General features: G+C 32.9%; 1 protein-coding gene across 1 annotated transcript in view; it reads left to right on the top strand.

The window, feature by feature from the left end:
- Positions 1-15,828, top strand: part of LOC124540504 (protein obstructor-E-like) — a 46,799-nt gene extending 30,971 nt beyond the window's left edge. The window contains exons 3-6 of the mRNA XM_047118129.1: positions 11,153-11,392; positions 11,614-11,802; positions 13,836-14,047; positions 15,191-15,828. Of these exons, the coding sequence (XP_046974085.1) occupies positions 11,153-11,392; positions 11,614-11,802; positions 13,836-14,047; positions 15,191-15,277 (728 nt within the window). The 3' untranslated portion in view covers positions 15,278-15,828. The remainder of the gene's footprint in view (positions 1-11,152; positions 11,393-11,613; positions 11,803-13,835; positions 14,048-15,190) is intronic.
- The last annotated feature ends 3,989 nt before the right edge of the window (positions 15,829-19,817 follow it).

Below are 19,817 nucleotides of genomic sequence, written 5' to 3'. Positions count from 1 at the left end.
TAGTTTAAATTGGAATATATTTAAATGAAGAGCTTAAAGCGCCTCAAGACTTTGTACGTTTAACTAAATATTCTTCTTGTCAATCTATTTTGAGCTCTTTATTTCATATATTAAAGTCGGGTCAAGTGTAGGACTGGACAATATTTAAATAAATAAATATTGGAGCTGAGAACAAATTTGAACAGTAAAACTCTTCAAGAAACAGTTCAGAATACCTATTGACAATATTTGAACAGTATAGTGTTCATATATGTAGTTATAATATAATTTTTTGACTACACATATATATATTTTTACTAACCAAAATAATACAATCATAACATAAAAATAGCGAAGCCGGTTATAATTATTTACATATTAATTTTTTCTAATTTCTAAACACCACGATTACAAACCTAGACAAATCTATAGAGATATATCTCGTTCTGCTTGCCAATTCAGATAATCCAGTAAAATAATGCTTCATGAAAAAAATGATCTACTACACAAACATCTACGATCAATTGGATTTTATCTACCCCACGTGATCACTCATCAGATATTCTGCCACCAAACAACAAGATTTCATAATATTGTGATCCAGTTCGAAGGTGGAAAGAGCTCGTGTAACTACAGGCACAAAGGACATAACATATTATTCCCAAGGTTAGCATGGGCGATGTAAGGACGTTATTTCTTACAACGCCAATATGTCGAAATCTTCATTTGATACATTTTGTAGGTTAATGGCAGTTTTGTGAAGTAATGATTCACGACAGTGAACTAAAACAATAGGTTTACTGTGCTCTGCAATAACATTAACTTATGGACTTAGTTGTGTGTAACAGTTGTAAGTTTTGCAAAGTAAACACCTCAACGTAAATACACAGAATGTCAACTTTTTTTATTTTAATTTCGGAACAGTTTTTACGTGAGTTGATCGCAATTTATTCTGACAAAATGCAAGTAGTCTATAAACAATCAAATTTGAATGACAGAATAGCTATCTTCTTTTGTTTTGACATCTATTGCCACACTTCGGGGTAAGTTCGACTTGTTTAAAATGCAAACGATATGACGCTTTTTAAAAAGTCGTATAGAGATGATCATTTTTAATTTTACCGTCATGTCTCCTTCACCTCCGTTATACTCCTTTGCCTTTATGAGGCGAGTTACTATACTCTTACTATTACGTATATTATTTATTAAAAAAACTCTAAGTTTAATTTATCTTACTGCCTTCCTTTGTCGTAAAAATTACTTTCAACGATTAGGTATGGATATGAGCCAAACACGTTGTAACAATTTACTCTCTTTTATGGGCTATCATCAATTATACGCAGAATATTGGTCCTGAAATACATCTTGACGCCCAATCAATTCAAAAGTTATTAAGAAATAAATAAACCAATACCTGAAATTGAAAACGAAGAATTCAAAACACAATTAAAATATCTTGTGAAATTTTATAAAGATATTGAAAGACTATTTTTCAAACACGCTGCCAGTATTCTTGGTACAGTTCGTTTGGTCGCGTCTGCATCGTTTAAGGGAATTAACTATAATATCGGAGAACGCTCTAGAGAATGAAATAAAAATAAAATTTTACACTCTCCACAAAGTATGCTCGGCGTCTGGAGCACTCTGATCTTTTCAACACATTTTGCAACAACATTTTCGATACGAATTTTTCGTTTCTTGGATTTTTTTAAAGTAACGCACTTGCAATATTCTTCGATATGGTTGGTGACAAAAATTCTTTTTTTTTTAATTTGCAATCCAATAAAATCACTAATTCCAAAAATAAAATTGAGTTAAAGGCACAGCCATTGAATGTCCCAAAGAAGAAAGGACAAATTTTGTCTATTGAGAAAGTTTGGAGATTGTTTGATTAGTGGATTTACGTGTAGAAGAATTTAATGCGACATATGTCCTCTCCTGAGGCCAATAATATTCAATTGATAAATGACGTAAGTGTTTCAGAAAGTAGGCTCTTATAGGTCATTATTTCTCCTCATTTATCCTCATAAGTAACTTTCATACAAATCAGGAAAACGGAATACACCGCACGTTTATCAATTAACGGAGCCTCCATGTTAGGTGATACAGCCTACGTGTGAACTAATTGTGACATATAAGGGAGAGGTCGTTGAACTCCTTGTGCGTCTTGACTTATACGCGTACGTTCAAGTGGAATTACAAATACTAGACTATTCCTTGCCTGCTGCTTCACTTGCTTTATTGGTTGGTTATTGGTGTTAATCATAAAAAGTAGTAGACCTTTGTATAGCCTATGTTCTTTCTTTTCATATCAAAATTTCATCAAATTCGATTCAGTGATTTAGCCGTGAAAGCGCAGCAACCAGTTACAATTCGCAGTTATAATATCAGTGTTGATTAAAATGTTGCGTAGAATGAAATTTCATGTTTATGAAAATTGATATCCTTTTGAGTGCAACTAATTATAAAAATAATATGCTTTTTAATTATAGTTATTATTTTTATATATTTTTGGGATATTACTTTTGCCTCAAAAACAGGTTTCTAAATTTTTACTTTTCGCAGAGACTGAAGGTCTGTTTGTGCTCCTGTTTTTTACAAGTTTGGATATAATTGAATTACATAATTTAAAAAAAATGTTAATACATAGAGTAAAAATTTGTGAATGACCTTAGAAAAAAATCTTAAGTAAAATAAATACACTGAGATCAAAAGACCAACAAAGGCAACAGCGACATTTCAGAAAATATTTACATTCCAAAAAATCTTTTTGTCTTTTGCCTATTATGATGTCATACAATGACAATCTACCGAAATTTATTATTCTTAATTTCATTCATTCATAAACAAATTGATAATCGTGTTTTTGCTATTCAAATGTTAAAAGGTCTTAAGTCTTACACACCAATTACACTTTCCCGCCAATATTAATCGCAATAAAATATCTCATAAATCATATAAACAAGTTGCAATAAATCATTCGTTCAGCTTCCATTATCGTTATTTTCATTTATTCGCTTTTAAAATCGCGTGAAAGCAAGGAAACGACATTTTATTTTTCTTGCTTTATCATCTTTGTGACAAGTTATAAACAGATGCGTTATATAAACGTTTAAATTAAGATTTGTTCTATTTTCAATTCTTTTGACGAATTTACTTTAATTTTTCGAGTATGTGTGAGTCAACTCACACAACTGTATACTAAACACAGATAATAATTTCAATAGCATAATAAAATGATTTTATTTCATTTTTTAATAATAGCAACAGTGTTCTTCGTTTTTGAAATAATGATTTCGTAATTAGTATTTAATGTATATAAGTAATTATACCAATAAATTTACACGTCACGGTATTATAAAATCTGACTTGTTCCTACTCGGTACGCAGAGTGCTAACACTTAATCCTGCAGACGAATACTTTCTCTTTCATTTTAATCAATCAAATATCAGAAAGGTATAAAAATATTAAAAACAATAACTATATAAGGCGGACTTCAAATGAAGTTGTATGGGGTATAGTTAAACCATACATTCGTTAGATCTTATCAATAACTCCCAGTGATTCTGACAGGGTAATGTCACTCATCCAAAACAGCAATAAACATATAAGTTTGCGCAAAAACTTAATTTAAAATATCTCACTCATATGAAAACGTGTAATTTTCTTCGCCAGAGGTAAATTTATTCTAGAACATTTGATAAATATGAATAAAAATATAACTGAGACGCGGCGTTATATTTAAAATGATAATTTTCTCAAAATATTATTAAGATAATATTCACGTGCAATGTCTCCTGTATTGTATTCATTCATACATTCGTTCATTAATTCTATGTAAAAAGAAGTTTTATTAAACGATGAAGTTATGGGGAATTCGATTTAATACTGACTGTGTAATTTATGATTTTTATTTTTTTGTCCGGACAATTTTTCTTTATAGAAAAAAAGATTTTTTTTTATAGCATCTTGGGACATAGTTAATGTTATATTTTGTCTGTCATAACCTCCCTTCGAAATGGAACACAGTACCATATAGTACATTAATGAGAGCATAAAACTAGTTTTGCAACATCCGCTTATGACTTAAAGCTATCTAATCGTATTGTTATCGCACCGATGAGCGGTTTCTCTCACGACATTCCCTCTGCTCTCTCACGAAACACTAACAATGCGAAATCACGACTCTTACGAGACAATATCCCCTTCAGAATCTCTGTAATGTGTGATCATATTCCGTAATTAATTCATCTCTTTAAGCGGTAAGGGAAAGATCTGAAACAAACTATGACGTATGAATTTGGTCAAACTAATATGGATAAGAATGTATGAATTCTTAGTCAAACTCCGCAAAGTCAATGAATCCTTCTTGGGGCAAGATTTCCGTTACTATAACAGAATTCCGTACAGTGTGTATGCATGTACCTAATTTAATCATTATTGTATAACCTTATCACGGTCTATGAGTATGCCTTAACTCGTTACGTACGGATTCTTCTATTTCCAAAAACATGTACTATTCAGAAAATTCTCCTGAAACCATATAAATGATAACAAAAGGGACCCGCGTCATGTTCTGACTTGACATATCCGGGGGTGACTTCGTATATCCGGAGGCTTTCACATGACCCGTGTCACATAAATTGACTGATGCTACGTAATAGTTTCCTGGTAATGAAAAGATTTTACCTTCTATTGTAAGTAAAACTCCTTCGTACTTAACCCTTATCTGGCCACGAGTTTGACCCACTGGAAAACCACTGCAATATCCTATGATAAATATGTAAGGGAGTTTGTTCAGTTATTCGCTTGTTATGTGATCACGAAATGATCATGTCATTTTGCATTAAAGTTGTCAAAGGTAAAAAAGGAAAAAGGTAAAGAATAACGAAGGCGAAAATAGGGACGCAGACTATTATTATATATATTGAGATGGCCCAGTGGTTAGAACACGTGCATCTTAACCGATGATTGCAGGTTCAAATCCAGGTAAACACCACTATAAATATATGTGCTTAATTTGTATTTATAATTCATCCTCCTCCTCCTCCTGACGACCTCCGTGGTCGAGTGTTGTGTACACCGATTTTCATGGGTACGCCACTCTGAGGTCCCGGGTTCGATTCCCGGCCGAGTCGATGTAGATTACCATTAGTTTTCTGTGTTGTCTTGGGTCTGGGTGTTTGTGGTACCGTCGTTACTTCGGATTTCCATAACACAAGTGCTTCAGCTACTTACATTGGGATCAGAGTAATGTATGTGATGTTGTCTCATATTTATTTATTTATTATTATTATTTATTTATTTATTTATCTCGTGCTCGGCGGTGACGGAAAATATCGTGAGGAAACCTGCATGTGTCTAATTTCATCGAAATTCTGCCACACGTGCATTTCACCAACCCGCATTGGAACAGCGTAGTATAATATATAATAATAATAATAATAATAATCTTAATTTATTATAATAAATAAGACTCCAAGAAATGTACATTAGTCTTAACCTATAATACCTAATTTTACATGATTTTATGTTGACATTGAGGTTAGTAAACACTAGCGTTTAAACTAGGCCGAGCCTGTATCTTAAACGCTAGAATATGTTCCAAACCCTCTCCTTAATGGAAGAGGAGACCTTAACCCAGCAGCGGGAAATTTACAGGCTGTTACTTTACTTTCATTTTTTTACTTTGACTATTATTTAGAACATATGTGTAGATTATAAAGATCTTTAAAAATAAAATATTTATCATACAGTATGGATAATACATGTGGAGGTATTATTTGGATATAGAGACAACAACAAACAACAACAACAGCCCGTAAATTTTTCACTGTTGGGCTAAGGCCTCCCCTCCCTTTGAGGAGAAGGTCTCTATATGAATAGAGAACATAAATACAATTATCTGTTGTTGGATTAGTGTTTTATAAAAAATAAAAAAAAATACTTCCGACTTTCTTCCAACGCTTCTAAGAACCGGTAGAAGCTTGACGTTTAATTTAATCCTGAATTTCTGTAACATGACGATTCAGAAATGCTTATATGTTAGAACATTGAATTTTTAATATGAACCTTATTTTCAATAACAAAAGCGGCGATAATAGCTTGTACTCAATTGTAATGAAATGAATAAATTAAATTTATAAGCATAAAAAGCCCGTTATAATAAAATTATCGTTAGGTCAATTTATTTCCCTCGTAGGCAAAGGCCGTATAAAATATTACATAGATCAATGCATGCGTGTAATCGCCTTACGTAAAGTGACTTCGTCCAATCATTGGTAATTTATTTGCGAAGTATCAATAATATCGACCTATCACGTAACGTATCAAATAAATTAGATAAACTGTTCGTGTAATTTTTTATCGTTCAAAAAGTAATTGAACTATACTATACTATTAACTTTATACTATTGGTTAACGATGCATGAACAGACTTAAGTACCTTTAATTTTATAGATATTTATCGCTTGATTTATTTATTGATATTGATACATGTTTTATATAAACGTAATTGGTGAAGCTTTATGCAAGCCCGTCTGGATAGGCACCACCCAATCAACAGATATTCTACCGTCAAACAACAATTCTATCAAAATCTATCTTTTACTTGGTGGTAGGGCTTTGTTCAAGCCCGCCTGGGTACCAACCACTTATCAGATATCCGCTAAACAACAGTACGCAGTATTGTTGTGTTTCGGTTTGAAGGGTGAGTGAGCCAGTGTAACTATAGGCATAAGGAACATAGCATCTTAGTTCCCAAGGTTGGGTGGCGCATTAACGATGTAACGAATAGTTAATATTTCTTACAGCGTCATTGTCTATGGGTGATGGTGACCACTTACCATCAGGTGGCCCATATGCTCGGACGCCAACCAATTCCATAAAAAAAATCAATACTCAGTATTGTTGTGTTCCGGTCTGAAGTATGAGTGAGCCAGTGTGTCTACAGGCACAAGGGACATAATATATAAGTCCTCGCGGCAGCATTAGCAATGTAACGAATTGTGATATTTACTACTTCAAAATTTAACGGTGGTGGTGATCACTTACCATTTGGTTGGTGACGTATTTGTGTGATGTGGTTCATTTGCTCGTCTGCTTACCTATTCCTATCGTCCAATCCGAAAAAGTTCAGGCGCATGACAACAAACATAACGTAAATAATTTAAAATATATAAAACAGCTACTATATACAAACCGACTTTAAAATTAGAAACAGCTAATGAACTAAAAATAAAAAATATATATTCATAAAACAACAAGATCCATTTTCAACCGACTTCAAAAAGGAGGAGGTTATCAATTCGTCTGTATTTTTTTTTTTATGTTTGTTACCTCATAACTTTTTACTGGGTGGACCGATTTTGATAATTTTTTTTTGGTTTGAAAGGTAGTGCTTCCCGTGGGGTCCCATTTTTTTTTAATTTTTTTCCGATGATGGTATCCGTATGAAAACGATATAAGTCTTAAATTTGCATTATGTATATGCGCGACAAATAGGTGAATAACTCAAAATCACGTTAACCAATTTCGATGATTCTCTTTTTATTATAAAGGATATACTTTAAGGGTAGTTTGGTGAAAGTTTGGTAAGGTTCTGAGCACAGGATCCATGACAAATTAAGGGAACGGGAGGGAACGGAACAATTCTGAGGAGCACGTTAGCAATACTCGGTCGAATCTTTTATTTATGGGTTACTTGGATATTTGAATCACCTTCCGGAACGTGGTTATGTTCATATAATTGTCATAATCGAATATTATAATCAACTAGCGACCCGCCCCGACTTCTCACGGGTGCAATACTGATACTAAATGTACTAAAGAATTTGTTTATTTACGACATCACATTGCAAACTTCTAAAATTGTCAGTGTTTCTTTACTATATTGTTCATTTATTATATACACAAACCTTTCCCTTGAATTACACTATCTATTAAAAAAAAAACGCATCAAAATCCGTTGCGTAGTTTTAAAGATATAGGGACAGAGAAAGCGACTTTGTTTTATACTATGTATTGACGGAACTCCTAAACGGCTTACAGTTAGGGTGCGATTTGGGGCAGAATTTCTTTCTGTCTTTCATTAAATTTTGTGTATATGATGTGATGTCATATGATGTACGACATAGCATACGAATAGCTCTTTTGCAAAGTTATTTTACTGAGGTCGATTACAGCTCATTGAAGGGTGGTACCTTGTAGTTTATGCCGCATGACGTATTCAAGCCGCATTTTCGAAAGTCTATTTATGCTTTATTCGAAAGTTTCTTTTGAAATTGTTCCTGAAGTAGTTTCTGATTCATATAAACGGCACGCTTAATATATCCATATTAAGAAAAAAATGTTAGTCTACATCAGCCTCACTTAAAATCAAAAAATAAATAAAATTTTAACAAAAAGAAAAACCGACTTCAAACAAAACAGTATTTTAAAACAAATTAAAATGCACTAAAAAGTAATAAAAATAATTGCATATTTAAGATATTTTTGAGAGTCCTCCTAGGTAAAATGAAATGAAAAATATTAGACTACTTAAAAGTCAATTTACGATTATATAATGTAGTTATAATTATTGCTATACTTGGAGTCGGTGTCAGCCAACCCTATACTATACCTATCAAAAAACAATACGAGAATACTTTAAGAAATGTTTCTTACAAATTACCTTTTATACGATATTATACTGGGTCAATCAAGAGGCTCGTATCGCTTCTTTCTTTTGATTGTTGAAGCGTGTGCCTGTGGCTGACACCGGCTCCAAATATAACAATAACTATAACTACGTTATATAATCGTAAATCGACTTTTAAGTAGTCTAATATTTTTCATTTCATTTTACCTAGGAGGACTCTCAAAAATATCTTAAATATGCAATTATTTTTATTACTTTTTAGTGCATTTTAATTTGTTTTAAAATACTGTTTTGTTTGAAGTCGGTTTTTCTTTTTGTTAAAATTTTATTTATAATGAAATTTACACTGTTCCCTGAGTTCAACTTTGATTAAAAATGATCTTCTCAATACGACTTCTAGTTCTCGAGAAATTCTTGGACAAACATACATACCACTACTCACTCATGAAAATAAGCACACGTACTTGGAAGCCTAAATTAATGATAAGACTCAAATATAATGAAATTATAACAATGTTATACTCTTTTTGTATGACGGTTAAAATGGAGGCACGGCCTAGTACATCTTTGAAACAACTTATATAATCTTGTCTAATCATCAAGGCTGAAGTAAATCGTATTTAATTACGTTAAAAAAGCTATCACAAATGTATAATTTATTATGTAATATCGATTCGTCTGGACGCTTCGAGAAACTCAATTAAATACAACTGAATGAATGCGTCACTTTCCATTTGCTAGACACTGGACGCAATGAATAATTTAGATTATAAAAAAATAACTACAATAAAAATGAAATCAAAAAATGACATTTCAGGATATTCATATTCTTTTCTTTGCAATTGATAGGTAGACTATGGGCTGATCACCACCATAAACATTGCGAAGGAAATATGAGAAATAATTGGGACCTAAAATTTTATGTTCCTTATAATTACACGGAGTCACTCACCCTTTAAATCGAAAAACTATCTATATACTCTACTAACTAAACTATCTGTAACAGGTAGGCTATCTATCCAGACGAACTTCGTCTGGATAGATAGCCTACTTCCAACAACCGATTGATATAAAAAAAAAAATTTCTAAAAAATCTTTATTCGCGGAAATCCCAATCAAATAAACGTCAAATAAATCATGCATATGTCATCGCATTGATGGAGATATGCGAATTAGTCGTCAATGCCACTAGAGACTGAGTTGCATAAGTCGGAAGAGCTTTCACCTGCGCCGGCGCACCCGCCTCATAACATAACATAACATGTTATGGTCATAAAGTAATGTTATTGGTTATGTCTGAACACGTACTAAAGATTGTAATGGGCTTTGAATTGCTTGTAAAAATAATTTGTCTTATAAATATTTATAATAGAACGTGTGTCATAAAAAATAAATAGATTTTGTTTGTTTTTTTTTTAAAAGACTTAAAAATTGTTTATTAGTTATACTAAGAAAATCCAATTAGAGCAAGCTTTTGATAGAAATGGTGACGAGAAAATGACAACATTGAATATTCAAAATTTATATATAAATTCAGTTCTAAATTGTGACAGTTGATGTTTCAATAAGGAAAACGCACCTCCCGAATGAGGTAACTCCGTTCAAAGAACGTTGCAATTAAAATACTGATCCATAATCAATGATGCATTTATTTATATTCCTTGATTTTTTCTATGAAGAGAATCATTCGCAAAGTTTTAAATGTTTCAACGACATGATAAACCAAAAAAGTATATAAAACTAGCCGGTTCTAGTAACTCCTTCCTCGGTATTTTTATTTATCTGTTGGTACCGTCATTAACTAACTGTGATATTTTTTTTAAAGTATCACCTTTCACATAGACTATCTTATATGTATTGTCGTAATTAAGTCACAAACAGACGGACATTTCCCATTTATAGTATAAGCCTAATAAATCATTCTTGAACGTTTACTTGATTCGTCTTTTGATTTGATCGTGTCATGCAAACATCAAGATCCTCTGATGAAATATTTTCATGCGAAATCACGAAAACAAATTAAATATTCCGTGTCTCAACATAATATTCGACGCCATCTTGTAAATGAGTTGCGTATTAATTGTTCATTATCTGTGGAAGTTAATTGATTTTCGCTTCGAGTTGATCTTTTACTAAATTTCCTTTTAGTCTTGAGTTAATTTATGCTCAATTTTACTAATTAATTGCCAAATGGGGCGCAATTAAATTCGTATTATAATTTAACTTGAATGTAAAATCTGTTTACTTGATGGTTGGGCTTTGAGCAAGCTACGCTAAGCTAAGGGTGAGTGAGCCAGTGCAACTACAGGCACAAGGAACATAACATCTTAGTTGACAAGGTTGAAGGCACATTGACGATGTAAGGAATAGTTATTACTTCTTACAGCGTCAATGTCTATGGGTGATGGTGACCCTTTATCAGGTGGCCCATATGCTCGTCCGCCTACCTCGTTCGCTACGCTCGTCAACCTATACCATAAAAAAAAACAATGACAAATAAATAATACTAAAAAATCTTGTTTTTTTTTCTACAGCTCTCGTAGCCAGTTTAGCGATCGCCTCCTGTGCTCAAGTAGAAGATCCATGCAAGACGAAATCCCGAGTCGTAGCCGATGACAAATACTGTGACAAGTACTGGGAATGTGACAGCGGCCAGGCTGTCCAGTATGACTGCCCTAACGGATTGGTATTCGCGGGAAAGCATAGAGGAGTCACCGAGGGCTGCGACTACCCTTGGAGATCGAATTACTGTGAATACCCTAAAGTACAAATAAGTAAGTCGCCTGTTTTATCAATTTATATTAACTTTTTCTAAATATTTTTTTATAATTATCAAGGCACAAAGGCAGTTCCAATTATTCATCAGACGTTTTCTAATGTTAATTATGAGAATGTAATGATAATTGTTTAATCATTTCTGATCAAAATCAATCGTTTACGGGTTTTCACGAAGCCCTAAAAGCAGACTTTTGATTCGATAAATTTATTTAACCAGACCCACCAATTGGTACGGAGCACTGCGATTGGTTGTATGGAATCTTTGGACATGAGACCTCCTGCACAAGATACTGGACCTGCTGGAACGGAACCGCTACAGAGCAGCTGTGTATCGGCGGTTTGTTGTACAATGAGAACGCCCACTCGTGCGACTGGCCCGAAAATGTTGACGGCTGTCAAAAACATCGTAAGTACAGCTTTATAACAGTTCTTGCAAATCTTGCCAAAAAATCTACCAATCCGTATACCTCAATTGTCCAAATTAAATTCATTTTAGGGAGCGTTCAAGTATTACGTAATGCAATTTTCAAAGATTTTGAGCCTCCCTCCTCGCATCGTAACGCACCATAACGTTTTTCTGTACCCCTATCCCCCTCTCTAAACGATACTTAAAACTCTAGTGACCATTTAATAAATTCCACCGTGCAAAGCCGAGTCAAGTAGCTAGTAATTTTATAAAAATTATAGTAGTTAAAAAAAAACATATTATAGAACCATATTCCATGAAATACTCATTCAATTTACTATTGCTACGTAAAATCAATATCATGGGACACCCAACACGAAGGTTATCCAAGTTTCATGGAAATTCACCTCGTTTCCTCTAATAAATAACCAAGGTCCAACCTCTATCGTATATTGTTTTGATTTTATACAACATTACGAATTCCCAAGGGTGTAGATAAAAGTTTACGTTAATATTAACAGTACGTCTATTTTAATTATGCCTTTCGCATATGTTCAAACATGCCTCATATCCAATCTTCATAATCGGCGCTCTAAGTGGCATCTGTCTGACAACTTTCACCCTAATTACTGAAAGCGGTAAAGCGGATAATAGCTTACGGTCAATGGTTTATCTTATTTTATAAAACAACTAGACATTTAGTAAATAAAGACAAATCATTAAGAAAATCCATTACAATACAACTTTTTTTTTTAATTTCGGTCATCTATTATCTTTTTGTATTTGAGGTTGTTTTATTCAACTTTTATTGTTTATAAAGTACAAAGTTTAATAACTATACTTTTTATGTTTAATATGAAGGATTTGGCCGCGATAAAACTTTTTTTATAAGTAGTAAAAATATTACAAAACCCAAACGATACAAACGCTATATATTACCCCCAAACCAAACCATGGTTTCGTCTAAACCTATCCTGGAAAACAAAGAAAAAAATTAAAGAAAAAAACATAGATTTCCTCCTTTTGGAAAGCCAATAACCAAGGTCAAATAATTCAGATGAAAAGTCAAGTAACATTACACATTGCACGTTTTTAAATTTATTTTCTTAGGATTTTCTGAAAATAAATTTGCCAATTCTTGTGTATAAGAAAATCGTTCGATTATTTTATTTACACACTTTTATGTTGTAATAGTCTTTAGGAGCAAACATTCCGAAATCCACAAACAAGATTGAAATAAAACTCAAGTCAGAAAATAATGAGAATCGACTTAAGCTACCTTTTAAAAATCAATTCACGTTCCGCAATCTTCGAGGGATCGAATGGTATAGACATTAAATTACGGATTCATGCGATGAATCAACAATAGACATTGTTGGGCCTCTCAGAATTCCTTCTAAATTAATTCACGTTACTTCGGACTTGGGCGCAACCTCCATTCCATTTTACGTTGTTTTTAACAAACACTAACTAGCTCACTGCTACGAGGATAATTTAGATACCTATAATAATTTCTGCCACGTTAGTTGGTAAAATAATTTCGTTTTTTTATTAAGTATTAAATATATAGTTAATAAATTATGTAAATTTACTTTACAAACATAAGAATAAATAACATAATGTTGTCTTAAATTTTCGCGATTATTACACATTTAAATAAAACTAGTTATAACGGATTTGAATCGCGTATATCCCTAAGGGATGTCAAAAATAATTAATATACGCGATTCAAATCCGTTATAACTAGTTTTATTTAAATAAATAACATTACAAGCTTAATTATATACAAATACGAATTAAAAATGCTTATTGTATATATCTTGACAGCATAAAATGGTAACAGCAATGTTAGCAGCATTTCCTCGTTGAATCGCAATCCCGATCCTCTGGACATAAAAAGAACCATCCCTCCTGTCAAGTTTTTACTCCTAGGACAAACTTATCTGGAATACTTCAACATCCCAAAGAGATCCTAAAAATCAGATGATTTGACTAAAGCCTTAAATATATTTAATCTGTGTAAATTATTCCAGCTCTCTGTAATGAAGATCCCAACGGCAACGTGCCCCTCGGAAAATCCTGCAACAGGTACTGGCAGTGTCAGGGTGGTTACCCCCGGCTCCAACGTTGCCCGGCTATGCTTGTGTTCGACAGACGCTCTCTAAGATGTGTGGTACCACCCACTGAGGAATGTGACGTGCCAACTACCACACCCCAACCACAAGAGGAGGAAGATGTCAAACAGGTGAAACATTAACTTTAATGTATTAATAAAGACTTAAAAACAATTTTAATTCATCTCATGCTCGTCCCCGTAGGTAAACTGTTTAAGAAAATCTTCCACGCTTATATCAACATGCTTCAAATTTTTTCCTCAAATGTAGAAAAAGCACTTGGTTTTTACCATTTATTCAAGCTTTATATACATCTGGTGTTGTGTCGTAGTTTTAAAACATGAAAAGGAATATTTGGTTATTCGAATACAGGATATTGATATCATAGCCATTAGCAGAATGAATGCGCACCTGCGGCAAATCCCGAAATTGGTCCAGCCCATTGAACATCCTTTGATAGCAGGCTTATAAACCAGTCGCTACGATGACTATGTACAATCTGTCATGATATATTTACGCATCTGTATGTACATAGTTCTTGATGTAGTATATTTATTATATGTAAAATGAAAATACAGAAAGGACTTCATATACAAAAGACGGAATTAATGCCATCAACGCATTGCCAGTCAAGCTTTGGACAAAATTTTATCTACGGTGGGAAATGTTTTATATATGTCACCGTAAAATTGTAAATACCGTTAGGTCATAATCTATCTCGCGAGATTGTGAACTATCGATAAATTGTGAACCGTAACATACTGTTTACAATTTAACGCATTACTTTTCGGTAGATTATAATCTATCGAACCGAAATATCATGAACTATCGACATTGTATGTGTTTCATTGTAAGTTGTATAAAGGTTCACAATTTTTCGACAGTTTACAATTGCGCTAAATAGATTATAATCTAATGGTTTTTATAATTTTATGATATATGTGATATATATCTATACGTATTAAAATTTATGACTCCTTCTTCGGAACTCCAAATAATTTTTACAACTAGTTATGTACATTTTCGTGACTGAAACACTATTTAGTAATTAGGGTTTTTGTAATAAAGCCGAAAATCACTAACACTGACCGAAACAGGCAATAAACATTAAAATACTCTATATTTGGAAGGAAATTGACATTAGAAGAAATTGCTTTGGCTACTTTAAAGGGCAATCAATATCTTTAGACAACTTCTCAGTTGGATTTTCAAATCAACTTCTACTGTATATAAAAATCATAGTTTCATTTTCTAATACTCATTTTTTTTCTTAGGGACAACAAAATTCAAAGAGGACATCGAACAATGAATACCAAGAGGGCCAAGGACAAGGTCAAGGTCGCCAGAGAAACAGAAATTAAGCACAGGTTCTAAATCTTTCTTAATACGTAGCAATTTCAATGGGCATAATATTGAATCTAACATTACCAAATTATCCAACAGTTTTAGTTGATAGCGTATTTTATATTTAAAAGACTGCGCTTTCTGAGCAGTGATTGTTTATGATGTTACTTATCTGACGTACAGTCGGGGTAAGAAAAGGTTCGTCACCTTAAGATCTATTTTCGTATGCTCAATATGAGCGATAATCTGCCCTACCTATCGAGAATGACATATTGCGTCGCAATGATTTGATGTTTAGATTCAAAAGCCACTAAGAGTTTAAGACTTGATAAAGGAATTAATTTGAAAACTGACGAAGGTTTTCTTACTCTGACTGTACATTCCATTGGCAGTTGTGTTACATGTAAGCCTAACCTTATTTCGCATTATACTCTTAAAGTGGAAATGTTATGTGTTCTTTGTGTAAAGCACTAACTAGTTTACATCAGCGTTAAAATATATTTTGCAATAATTGTTTTTTTAGTTATGAAATTTTAGATTGTAGAAATTCATTCTCATTTTGAAGTTATTTCAGTGAACCTATTTATCAGGTATTTTTTGACATTTAATTTACATTAGTTTTATCAAGTATCATTCATCAAATTGATTGTAACAAATACTACAGTAAGGTAAAATCAGACTGTACTTTTTAGAATAAATATAATCCACTCATACTCCTTACTAATTAACATTGAATATCGGTTGAAGATACACAAAGCTTTGTCTTATTCTTGCGACTAGAAAATAACTGGTGCCAGAAAGAGAGGCATTATGAAACTGGAGTCTGCTTATAAGCATAATTCACCGCTGTACAAAGTTTCTTAGCAAAGAGGCCGTATATCACTCATTTATATCAAAACTCTTTCATTCTCACTCGGGAATAATCCCACCACACTCTAAGCAATAATATTTATAATCTATTGTTATTATTCTTAATTTAGTAGTATGTATTTTAGTATTAGCTGCTGTATAAACTTAAATCTGTCAAAGAAATACTCATTTAAGCCTGTAAGTTACTCGTATTTAAACGTCTGTTTCATCGGTATAGTCAGGTTAGATTAAGTTTGTATTGTTCTAATTATAAGATAATAAAGATATTTCTTAAAAACAAGTCTTTTATGTATATTTTTAAAATCCTATATTTTTAACAAGTCCGATAAGTATTGTTCCTGCATTATTACTATATGCTTATTTTGTTTTAATGATATAGGTAGGTGGAAAACGTAAGTGGTCACCACCACCCATATACATTATAAAATAACACTGTTAAAAAATATTAACAACACTGTATAAAACATATAATTACAAGGGACATAACATCTTAGTTCCCAAGATTGGTGGCGCATTGGCGATGTAAGAAATGGTTAATATTTCTTACAACGCCATTATCAATGGGTGATGTCACTTACTATCAGGTGGCCCATATGCTTATCCGCTTCCTTATGCTAGACAAACAAAGAAAACAAAATTGTTATTCGTGTCTTATTTCTAATATAAATATTTTCATCCAAATTAGAAAAATTACTACGGTTACCATAGACATAAGAACTTTAGTGGATCAATTAAGTCTGACACAGCCTATAAAGCCGTCTCGTTTATTTAACGAGATGCTCGTGCAAATGATTACAACTCACCTACAATATTCGCGCCACCTGTAATGGGGTCACAAAATAAATATAAGACCCAAGAATTTCTCACTTTATTTCAATTTTATTCTATCAGAGTCCATTAACTTTAGGATCGGGTTAAGTGCTTAGAACGGACGCACATTCTCCGAACTGAAGGAAAAAGATAATTTTATACTCGATTAAAGGATTTCGTACACGATTACGACGAAACATATGGATTAATCTGTCTGTCCACGGAATGCCATACTTAAAATGTTTTTATCGAGGGCCAGTTGAATCATCAATCAAATGGCGCAAGTTTACGTCCACTGAACATTTATATTATATCGTATAAGTATATTATGCCTGATATTCTTGATATGATATTCTTATATGACATACATCACTTTTTATATAAATAAATTACTTGAAAAAAGAATGAGAAAACACCACCGAATTATACAACATATCTTCTAGATAATATCATAATATTAACTCCTATTTTTTTCTATAGGACCATAATTATATACAAACATAAATAAACTTATCCTCTTACTAATAAACTGCATAACGGTTGTAGTTTTATACAGTATTTCAGGGGCAAGTGACCTTTGACCATGGTCTTCAAGTCATGAAGATAGGGTGCTATTCACTGTATCGGCTAGTATTATTGAACTAACAGCTCGAATCGGCTTGAAATACTACGATAAGTGTGGTGTTTTTTTATTCATTTGTTGTAATGTTCTGTGTGGCTTAAGATATCCCTATGCAATCCCAGTTAAAAAAAATGTATACTCTGTCGAAATTCTTTAATTAAATGAAATCTTCAAAGTAACCTCTTATAACACCTTTGTAACCAATATGTGAAGTGAATATAAAATATTATTAAGGTTTCGCAAGAGTGTAGTCACGTTTATTTCAAGTAAAACATTTTTGTAGCAATTATTTTATATTCGAAGGAAAATTAAATCCGCCGTAGTCCGCTGCTTTCATTTATGAAAGTATCCCCCATTTGTATAAGTTAATTTGTTGAAATAAAAGGTAAGGTTCTATGGAGGAGAAAATGGAATCTAAAATAAGCTATTTTATTTCGATAGGATCTAGAGTCGAGATGGACTAGTTGTTAGAATGCCGGCAAATAATCATCTTAACACGTTCCCTGCGCCATCACTTTCAAAAAACTTTCAGCTGGTGCTTTGGAGACCTAAAAGATCTCCAAACTAACCTACCATTTGGTGCGTTTGAGACCTAATCGGTCTCCTAAAGATACAGTTATCAAAATAGTTTATATCTTCCAAAAAAACAATCAAATATATTTAGAAGTTTTGTGTGTGAAAGATAGCCTATTGCTTTATATTTTGCTAGGTTCGCACGCAGTTATGACATTTGAATAAACTACAAATACCAAAAAAAAATATGATATCGATTGTATCTCGTACCGCAACGGAAGATAGTTCAATATGTGTAGTAAGTAGTGATGGGAATAAAATAATATCTCAGTTGTCGATTGAAAAAGTTTTATTATAATAATTATGGAAAGTGTTTTTCATTAAAACATGGTAGGCACATTGATTGAGCACCTACTTGATGTACATAAAGCATTCAATGAGGCAGGAGAAGCTTTAGCATTTGTGTTGGATGTTTCTGTTAGCATTTGTGTGCACGAGCTAGGAGTAGATAAACCACTACGGTTACGAGAAACAGTACCACAATCACAAAATCTACGAGTAGGTGTCATAGGATCAGTAGGTATAGTAGGTGTAGTATTCGTCATCAATAATGTGGTATTATTGTTACTACTTTTTGGACTGGATATCGTATTCTGAAGCACACTAAATCGTTTTCCAGTACATGGACTGATATATATATTATTTTCATTTCTTAGCTGCGTGTGCTCCAACGTAGAAAGGTTCATCATTTTCTTTTTAGGGGCTTCAAATATTTCATAATCAGAATCACTGTCATTATTAGCCAATGGAGGGCAAATTTAAAAATTTTCCAAAATTTTTATTTTACTGGACGATGCAGCAGTATAATCCGGCGTTGATTTTTTGTTGTAAATTTCACCAAAATTAATAGATTTTTTACACTTTTTTCTTTAAAAAGCACTCATTGTATAACAAAAATGATAATCAACACGTAGGTATATACGCGAGTGTTATTTCGCAAACGTGCGCGCGACAACACTAAAACGAGTCACGCAGCGCCCGCGCCGCCCACCTTCACTCTCTTGCGTCTACGAGGCCTACGATTCCACGAGTACCGACATATCTCCTAACGCAAGGAATGAAAATAATTACAGTACTGTGCGTTAGGGACCTAATCCATCTCTAATTTTTTTTTTAATGTCCTTGAATTCATCTTTTAGTAGGAAGTAAATATGTATATTTGTCCTACTCATACTTAAAGAACTTTACACGTTAGATCCTCCCGCAAGGAGTGAAACAACACGATTATGTTCAACGCACAATACAAAAGTCCTGCAAGAGATCTGATAGATCTCGTAATGCAACGAACGTGTTAATCGACGATTGCGAACGACGAATTCAAACCATGAACATACAGATTTCCTCATGATGTTTTCTTTTATCATGCAGCACAATATGAATTATCTTAATAGATAAGGCACATAAAAATTTTGTCGTAGAAGTACGACTAAATGTGCCTTCTTCTTAATGTAATTTCATGCGCCTTATCTATAAACATAATTAATATTGTGTTGCATGATAAAAGAAAACATCATGAGGATATCTGCACGTTTATGTGTCAGACTAATTACAATGATATTCTTCTGCGTGTGTCCACCAAATTGCTTTGGAGCAGAGTAATTTTATATACCTAATATGCTTAAAAAGGCTTAAAGGGAAAGGAGGCTTTAGCCCAGCAGTGGGCTATTTACAAGGCAGTTATG

This window comes from Vanessa cardui, chromosome 2 (genome assembly GCF_905220365.1).
Source record: "Vanessa cardui chromosome 2, ilVanCard2.1, whole genome shotgun sequence".
Taxonomy (NCBI): domain Eukaryota; kingdom Metazoa; phylum Arthropoda; class Insecta; order Lepidoptera; family Nymphalidae; genus Vanessa; species Vanessa cardui.
The sequence above is the reverse complement of the archived record's forward strand: the minus strand, read 5'-3'. Positions and strand labels throughout refer to the sequence as shown.